The sequence below is a fragment of the Triticum aestivum genome, chromosome 2D, assembly GCF_018294505.1.
Source record: "Triticum aestivum cultivar Chinese Spring chromosome 2D, IWGSC CS RefSeq v2.1, whole genome shotgun sequence".
Classification (NCBI taxonomy): Eukaryota; Viridiplantae; Streptophyta; class Magnoliopsida; order Poales; family Poaceae; genus Triticum; species Triticum aestivum.
The window spans coordinates 36,281,860-36,291,392 of record NC_057799.1 but is presented as its reverse complement, the minus strand read 5'-3'; the positions used below and the strand labels follow the sequence as shown (position 1 = coordinate 36,291,392).

The 9,533-nt window shown below is 50.3% G+C and overlaps 1 protein-coding gene across 1 annotated transcript; it reads right to left on the bottom strand.

The window, feature by feature from the left end:
* Window positions 1-6,763: 6,763 nt before the first annotated feature.
* On the bottom strand, window positions 6,764-7,943 carry LOC123048555 (vegetative cell wall protein gp1). Its single transcript, XM_044471637.1, has 2 exons — window positions 7,433-7,943; window positions 6,764-7,351 (listed from the first exon to the last, which is right to left on the bottom strand). The coding sequence occupies exons 1-2, from the start codon at window positions 7,899-7,901 to the stop codon at window positions 7,347-7,349; spliced, it is 474 nt and encodes a 157-aa protein (XP_044327572.1). The 5' UTR covers window positions 7,902-7,943; the 3' UTR covers window positions 6,764-7,346.
* Between the last annotated feature and the right edge of the window lie 1,590 nt (window positions 7,944-9,533).

The window sequence follows — 9,533 nt, the reverse complement described above, 5'->3', positions numbered from 1 at the left end:
GTAACCTCCCACCTGAGGAGCCACCACTAAGGCCAAGTGGCCCGGGTTATCCACCCGGGGAGGGTGATCCTCCCTACTCCACACTATAGGCTGCTCAGACCACCGCAAGTAGCGTGGAACCGCCGGCTCAACAGCATTCACAGCCCTCTTATGAAGCTTCTGATCTCGCTTACACAGACTGGTGGTAAACACATGATACTGTCCACCGCTGAGCTGCTTTGGATTGGTCTGATAACCCCCTGCTGCTGTTGGTGACCCTGGCCAGACTGCTGATTAAAGCCCCCTTTACCGTTCTGAGGATTAGAATTTGAGCCGCCGCCCGGGCCATGAAAGCCGCCGGCGCCTGAGCCACCGCCCGGGCCATTGTAATTCTTAAAGGCCTTCATGATTGCACAATCCTTCCATAGATGAGTCGCTGGCTTCTCTCTAGAGCCATGCCTTGGACAAGGCTCATTCAACAGCTGCTCCAGCGTCGGTCCTGGCCCGCCGCCTCGGGGAGGGGGCCTCCCCTTGCGCCGCTGGTTATTACCTTGTGAGATGGTGTTGGCCACAAACTCTAGGCTGCCATCGGCCTTGCGCTTGCCTCCTCCTTGGTTCCCCGGGTTATGCTGAGGACCCTTCCCATTGCCGTTCTTCTTTCCCTTCCCTGTCCTTTCATCATCTGAAGCGGGGTCCTTGGTACCATCAGAATCGGCGTACTTGACAAGAGCCGCCATCAGTGTACCCATATCATTGCAGTCACGCTTAAGCCGCCCGAGTTTCATCTTCAGGGGCACAAAACGACAATTCTGCTCCAACATTAAGACTGCAGAGCCGGCATCCATCTTATCCGAAGAATGTATTATCTCCTTAACCCGGCGAACCCAATGTGTCGTAGACTCACCCTCCTGCTGCTTGCAGTTAGTCAAATCCACAATTGACATAGACTGCCGACAGGTATCCTTGAAGTTTTGGATGAACCGGGCCTTCAGCTCAGCCCAAGACCCAATGGAATTCGGTGGTAGCCCTTTCAACCAAGTGCGGGCAGTCTCATCTAACATCATGGTGAAGTACTTAGCCATGGACGCCTCACTGACCTCCAGCAGTTCCATAGCCATCTCATAACTCTTGATCCAGGCTGCGGGTTGTAAGTCTGCCGTGTAATTAGGCACCTTCCTAGGGCCCTTGAAGTCCTTGGGTAGACGTTCATTGCGGATAGCTGGCACTAAACAAGGGACACCCCCAGTCCTGGTAGGGATACCCACGTGGACAGAAGCCGTCGGATAAGCCGGGGGAGTCTGGTAAGCCGTCAACTGTGGCACCTGCTCCGCCTCCTGACGTGCTCTGTCTTGTTCTGCTGCATGAAAGGCTCCGTTATGAGCCGGGCCATGGCCAGGGGGCGGGTCATGGCGACGGACGTTACTTGAGCCGGTCGCTGAGACCATGTGCCTGCTGTAACTCGGGCTTCGGCCTGGACGAGGGGTCGAGTGGATCCTGTCCTGGCTGTAGGAGTATGCCTCTTGCTGCGCCAGTGCTGTCTGAAGGAGTTCCCTGACCCGGCGGGTTCAATAGTCGTCGGAGAGTCGTCGTCAATTGGGAGAGCCGCCAGCCGTGCTGCCGCGGCGACCATGTTCTCCAGCGGGTTAGCATAATGACCCGGTGGTATTAGCACGTACTGAGGCGGGGCAGGGGCATCTGGGGAGGCCCCATCACTTGTGGCTGAATAGGGGTCCCAGACCCGGGCACTATGACCCCTGGCGGGTTACTAGACCCTGCACCTGGCGTGTTGAAGAGGTTTCGGGGATCGTAAACCGGAGGGAGTCGAGATTGGGCCTTTTGATGCCTCCTTCTCATGACCTCATTGGACGCGTTCTGATCCATCGTGAGCCGGAAGGACTGTGCTTGGATCAACTAAGTCTGGGCGTCGAGAGCCGCCCTCTCTGCAGCCATCCTGATCCCTTCCGCTGCCAGATCCTCCTTAGCTTTCACTAGATCCAACTTTAACTGCGCCACCTCCGCATCATGCTGAGCTTGATCCGCCGGGTCAACCGTGGCGGTTAACAGGGCCGTCATCTTGTCCGTGAGATCCATTAGCACCTGAGCCGGCGAGGGCACCGGGTTTCCCGCTCCAGCAGCAGGGTTCTGAACAGGCTGTGCACCGGCCATAAAGACTCCAACCTGACTGGGCGGCTCAAACGGGTCCGGAATACTGTCACCATCGGAACAACCCATGAGCCTGCCATCTTGAAGTTGATACAACGAGTTTGACTCATCGGTGGACGACTCGCCGTCAGAGCCGGCGGCCGTCTCATCACCAGATCCAGATCGATCAGAGGGCCCTCCATGGATACATCCCACAAAAGCATGCCTTAAGGCAGGCCGGGCCCGGGCGGGTCGTGCACGCTGAGCCGTCTCGATGAGATCGGCGCAGAGATCCGGCTCAGGGCCCGGCTCACCAATCTTGCCAATGAAAACATGAATTCCACCGAAGGGGACCCGGTACCCGTACTCAATTGAGCCGGCGTCGGGGCCCCAGTTTGCATCATCGATGTAGAGCTTGCCACGACGACTCTTGGTCATCCGGCCCGCAGCGTATCCCTTGAGCCCTTCGAAGCCGCCCTTCAAGAACTCAAATCCACCGTGCGCTCGCCCCACGGTGGGCGCCAACTGCCGTGACAATTCCACGACACTATTGGTCCCGGTTGGTGACACCAACCGGGACAAAAGGCCCTGCCTATTGGTCCCGGTTGGTGGCACCAACCGGGACCAAAGGCCCCCCTGCCTGGGCTGGCAGCAGCGGCCACGTGGAGGACCTTCTATCCCGGTTCGTGTAAGAACCGGGACTAAAGGGTTAGGGCTTTAGTAACGACCCTTTAGTCCCGGTTCGAAAACCGGGACAAAAGGCCCTTACAAACCGGGGTAAAAGCCCCTTTTCCTACTAGTGACTCCTTCTCTATTTTAAGCATTCCAGCAAATATAAGTGACTATCTAACAATTCCAGCAACAGAGTAATATACTCAAGACAATTCAAATCATTTTGAAGAGATTCAGGAAACACCATATTAAATCTCGCACAATCAGTAGCAAGTTCACATCGTCCAGAACCAAAATACCACAACCGAAATATCTTGTTCACACAAGCAAATCTCTAAATAAAATAACATACAGATTAAGAGCTGCGATACAGATAATACGCGAGATTTTAAAGAATTTCACAACTTCAACTTTTTTTTGCTTCGACTGGCCATTGCTTGGCTGTTAGGCGCAGCTCTCTTCTTGCTTCGAGTTCCCATTGCAGGGCTGTCAAGCACAACAGATATGACCTTTGATCTACATCAAAAAAATTGATTACATACTAGATTTAGAGGTAGTCTTTGATGATGTAGAGGTATACACTCACAGAATATAAGTAAATTTGGTGCGGTCTTCATACCTTCTAGATTTAGAGGTACTCACAGAATATAAGTAATTGGTGCAGTTTTCATACCTTCTAGATTTCGAGGTACTCTTCGATGATGTAGACTTGGCAACATCGTCTTGAATTGCATCACTTGGACATGAAAGTAGAGCTAGTGCAGTTTCATTTTCACTTGGACACGGAAGTAGAGGTAGTGTACCATTGGTTGCTTGATCTGATGTTGTACAAATAGCTTTTGTAATGGATTTCTTCTTTCTTTTGTCCCTGCATGAGTTTCACATATTATAGCTTAATTAAGACAAGAGTAAGGTGGAACGGAAATCTCATATTGAAATAGCAAGTACCTTTTTTGCTTTGCTACTTCTGCATAGGCTTCTAGTGCTTCAGGAGCAGCATCTTTGCAGCTTTGCCATCTATGTCCATAAGCTTTGCAAATTGGACATTGGTGTTGGCCTTTCTTTCCCTTTCCCTTGCTATTCTCAGCACCACTTTTCTGCCTCTGTACCTTTGGTCTCCCAGGGGCCCTCCTAAGGATTGGGGGGTTCAAGAAGAATTCTTTGTTGACACTTGGCCATTGAGACATGTCGGTTAGGCCAGGAAGAATAGGAGCATAAGCTGCAGCGAACTTGGCAACGCTGTAACAATCATCAACGAAGTGTTCTATTGTGACCCCCCTAATTCCAGTAATAAAGCTAATTGCATGTTTACAAGGCTTCCCCGAGACTTGAAATGCCCTGCATGTGCATGTCCTATTTGCTAGATCAGTGACATGGCACTTGCCACCTAGCGCAACACTCTCACTCACCTCTGCAATCATGTCATCTATTCTCTCATATTCAATGTCCAGCCCCCTGCTTATGTCATTCAACTCCTTCATGACACTTGGAAGTATACGCCGACCTTGAAATTTTCTAGCTACCCTTCTCCTCTTCTCAAACTTCACCGTAATCTTTCTCCTGATCTTGTCCATGAGCTGAAACAACATTAAACCTTTGTGCCTGCGGATCCAGTTGTTGAAACACTCGGCCAAATTATTTGTCACGTAATCCACTTTTGAGGAGGTTGAATATTTGCTCCTTGACCATAGCCTGGTGTGCTACTTTTTTAAGTATGCTATTGCAGCAGCCTTTTTCTCCTTTATGGCTGCCATGTGATAGTCAAACCCTCGAGGAGTCCATGAATAAGCAGCTGGCCACAAATGATCATCAAAAACTTTACCATGAATTTTTTTCTTGAAGTTCACAACCAAGTGTCGCATGCATTCTCTATGTTCTGCATACCCAAATACCTGTTCGATTGCAGTGTCAATCCCTTTTCCTGCATCTGAACATATAGCTAGACCGGGGGGAGAGCCAATAGCATCACGAAGCTTCTCCAAAAACCAAACCCAACTTTCAGTAGTTTTCGAGTCGATAACTCCATAGACCACAGGGTACAACCAATTGTGCCCATCAATAGCATAAGCAGTAGCTAATTGGCCTCTATACTTGCCTATCAAATGGGTGCTATCTATCGCCAAGTAAGGTCTGCAGCCAGCCAAGAATCCATCGCAAAAAGGCTTCAGCCCAACAAACATCCGTATGAAAAAAAATTTTGATCGTACTCCATGTGGTCAATCGCAACTATACTTCCAGGAGACCTCTTCTCAACCTCAGCTTTCCAAGCATATAGCTTGTCAAAAGAATCATCCCAATTAGCAAACAACTTAGCCATTGCTAGCCCTTTGCCACGGAATACTTTTGTGTATTGGACCTTGATCTTGTACTTGTCATGTAGCCTCCTGCGTAATTCCATGGGCCGAACACTAGGATCTTCTTTTACCCAGTCCATGACTTTCTCACATACCCATGCCTTTGAAGCATTTTTCTGCTTCTTTTTCTTCTTTGTGCTAGAACATGTGTGCTCCTGCACATGAACTTTGACCTGCATTAAACAAACAATGGGGAAAACTAGTGTCAGTCAACTCCATTTTATAACAAGACATCATTCAACAAAATTATGCAACCAAAATACCTCCATAGTTTCTCGGTCATCCAACCTCCCAACATGAATTCTCCATTTACAGCCTGTCTTGTTCGCCCGACGAGAATAAGCCCTGAATCGAGTAGGTTCACTTTTTTCAACCTTAAATTCGAACTCTTTCTTTACAGCATCACTACTAGGAAAAAGTCTAGTAGTAGCGCGGGGTTAAAAGCTAGTAGTAGCGCGGGTGCCTGCGCTGCTACTACGGTGCTATAGCTAACTATTAGTAGTAGCGCGGTGCATCCCGCGCTACTAGTACGTCTGTTAGCAGTAGCGCGGGTTCGACACGCTCTACTACTACTATTTGTAGCGCGTGTCTGTGACCCGTGCTACTACTATTAATTTGAAAAACCAAAAAAAAATCTCGACCCTGTGCGTGCTGTCAATCGTGCAAGGAGATCTCGGCCATGACGCACGCCTCGTGGAAGCCGTCGAGGGCGGCCGCGGAGGCCAGCCCGGCGTGGGCTGGGAGCTGGAGGACCTGGATCTTGGCATCGTGCGTAGGGAGCAGCACCTCGCGGCGACCATCGCCGTTGAGGTCGGCGGCGGGAGGCGGTCCACGTCGTGCTTGATCGGGAACCCGTCGTCCGACAGGTGGTACCATGCCTCCCGGAACAAGAAGTCGCCCTCGTGCTGCCGGAGGAGGAGGGGGGTGGGTCAGCTAGGGTTCCGGATCGAATCGGAGAGGGGGGAGGAGGAGGAGGGCTGACCTGGAGCGAGAAGAAGACGGTGAAGGCGGCGAGGAGGAGGATGCCGAGGTCGCGCTTCCGCATCTTGGCGGCGGCGAGGAGCTCAGGCGACCGCCCATTGAAGGGATCTCGGAGAGGGAGGGGGAAGAAAGCAGAGTGTACCAGCGGCGGCCACCGCTGGAGTATGAGGGAGAGATGAGGAAAGTGAGAGAGGGGGAAAGTAAGGGAGAGAGGAGGGATTCGGCCGAGGATATGGGGATTTCACCTACCTCGTACTTAGTAGTAGCGAGGGGTATAAAACCGCGCTACTACTATCAACTTAGTAGTAGCGCGGGTTTGTACCCCTCGCTACTACTATGGCATGTCCCGGGAGGGCACGGTAGAGACCGCTTAGTAGTAGCGCGGGTTAAAAACCCACACTACTAGTATCAACTTAGTAGTAGCGAGGGGTAAAAACCCGCGCTACTAGTAAGTAGCAGTAGCGAGGGTTATAAACCCTCGCTACTACTAAGCGTCGGCCTATAAGCTTTTCCCTAGTAGTGCATATGTAGCAATTGCCAACCTAAACTCTTCAATGTTGGGGTACTTTGCGCCAACATGCATTGGCGGGTTTTCTTTGTCATAGGCAATTTCTGGAATAGCATCCGGTCTAGCATCTTCAGCAACCCATTCTTCATCATCACTGCTATCCTCAACATAATCAGTATTTGGTATATCTTTTTCTCCGACCTCATCATCACTATCGGAACCAACACTGCCAATTGAGTATTGGTCCTCCTCATCTACACCAACATGTTCATATTCTTCATGGGGATTGTCAAGATATGTATCTGTTAGGCATATACTAGCTTCATCCATGACATTATTTGGTTGACTAGGTAGTGCTATAGATGGTGTTTGGTTCGAAGGACTACATGGAACATCAACATTATCACTTCTCTCAGAATATTTGATGATCAAATGGCCACTTCTATTCTGATCAAAACAATCAAACATTTTCATGCATTCGTCATCATTTGACACAGAGATATTTTTGCCACTAGTGCAGTCAACATACTCAAGAAATATATTATCCTCTGAGCATAAAGCAAAAGAAAAGGTTCCAGCAATAGAAGCCAGCAAATCCTTCATACTTGTCCTGGTACCTTCAATAATCTGTCAAATGAATGTAGAATCCCCATTGATTTTGGTTCCACTGCAACAAACCTTCACCTCTACTGTGTAAGTACAAGACTGGATCATCCTGTGGATGATGCAAAGCATGTCAATTGCGCATTCTCCTACCGAAAATTGCTGCAAAAAGAGAGATAATCCAAGAAATTACCTAGCACAAATAGCACCTCACAGGCCATGGAAATCTGGGGCAGAGGGGCTCCAACAAGTGCGCCCACAGTAGAGTTGATTTTGGGGAGGGCTTCGGCCGTCGGCGCCACAACCCTGCTCTCCACCTCGCCGGAATCCCCAATCCTAGGGTTCTGGGCGACTTGGGCGCTGCGAGTGGTTGGCGTTGCTAGCCCATGTGTGGGGGGCGTCGAAGATGCGGTGGACGAGAGGGCTAGAAGCGCGGCGGAGACAGGACCGTGCGACAGGGGCAGGGGAAGCGCCGGCGGCGGTTCCGCCATGAGGCGTCTCCTGGAGAACGCCGAAGATGAGGTGGGCGAGAAGCTTTGAGGCGCAGCGGCGACGGGAATCTGTGGCATTGGTGGGGGTTGGGGGAGCGGCGGCAGGGGCTGCGGTGGCGCCGCCGGCGGTTCCGCCATTGCGGCTGGCTGGAGGCCGTCGCTCGCGCTCATGCGAGGTGGGAGGTCGGGTGCGTGCGTGGAGTGGTGGGGATGAGGAGGGCCGGGGGCGTGCGTGAGTTGAATTTTCTTTTTTTTTAATTATCTAATGTGAGGGTACAATCGGAATTTGCGAGAAAACTGACGGAAAAAAGAAGATAGTGTAACGGCAGTGGTATATAGGCAATAGAATTCGTTTGCGTTTGGTATATAAGCACTGCAGCTTTGTTGGATGGCAAATGAGCTATTGCAGAGGTTGCCGATGGTATAAAATCAATTTTCTCCAAACAATTCATAGGACCAGAGGTTGCCGGATGTGACTGTTGAACGGCACCTGGCACCACCTGCGACCCCGGACTCATGGCCACATGGCTTATAAATCCCCCGTCGGCTGGCTTCAGGTGGGTAGCATCCTCACCGGATGCCCCCTTTTCACCCCCACCAACGTTCAGAGGAAACCGCCGGCAGTGTCATCCCGGGACTCGTCGAAGTGGCTATTAATGGATTCTCCAACGCCATACATTGCATGTTATTCAGCGGCGCAGATCGGTCTGGGGGTTCGCGGTCGCGCCGCTCTAGGTGGTCGCCTTCAACAGCCTTGGGATCTGACTGACCAGCAGCAACCGCAGGCCACATGAAGAGTCCACCTCAGATCCAGCGATGAGGTCTTTAATGCACAGGACCTTGGCTGCGTCAGATTGGATCTGATCTCAAATTTATCCGCATGCAGTAACGTAATTAGTTTTCATTTTGATGAATTCAAAATGCAATAATTTTTGCATTGAGTGTCAAAATTGTGATATGTTTCCACTGTTAGGTTTCTCACAAACTGTCCGAGATCACAAATTGAGTGTTGGGCTGCATTTTTCATATATGCTACTCCCTCCATCCATCTAGGTGTGTAAGTCATATTACGAAAACCAAATAATCCCAAAACACTTAGGCGCGGTGCATTAACTTCTACCTCGTTTTTTGCTTCTTGACATATCAACCAATAAGATATGTGGGGTGTGCATGATTTTAATGACTTGAGACTACCAAACACGACATGCAGTGGTTAGTTTATTGCATGCAATGTTATTAATTAGCAAATAAACATTAAGTTCTCTCGTTTTCCCCTCCTCCTTGGTCACGGTGCACAACCTAAGATGACTTACTCACCTAGACAGAGGGAGTACTCTTTCATGGAATGCACTACAGATTACTGAATATTTGTCACTAAAAAATATCGGCGCAAGATTCTAGTACCACTAGTTTGTACTACAGTACTACTAGCACACTGAAATTCATACAATCTTGTCAAAGTATATTAACTACTAGTACTAGCAATCCTCAAACTCACGCACGAACACATCACACATGCATTACTTCAAGCATTGGTGGAGCTCCTCCTCTCCGTCGAGTCGGCCTCCGAGCAATCCACGACGCGCTGGGGCTCTTGACGGGACGATCCGGCCGTCAGCAGGAGTTCCGCCGTTGCTTCCTTCGGACAGCTCCGGGGCGCGTGATCGTGCACGTCTTCTCCTGGGAAGTGGAGGATGTCCGCCATTGCCATGGAAGCGAAGAGACGCGCGTTGAAGAACGACATCGTGGAAATATTGGTTGGCTACTTTGCTTTGGGGCCCTCGTTTCTTGCACAATGTCAAT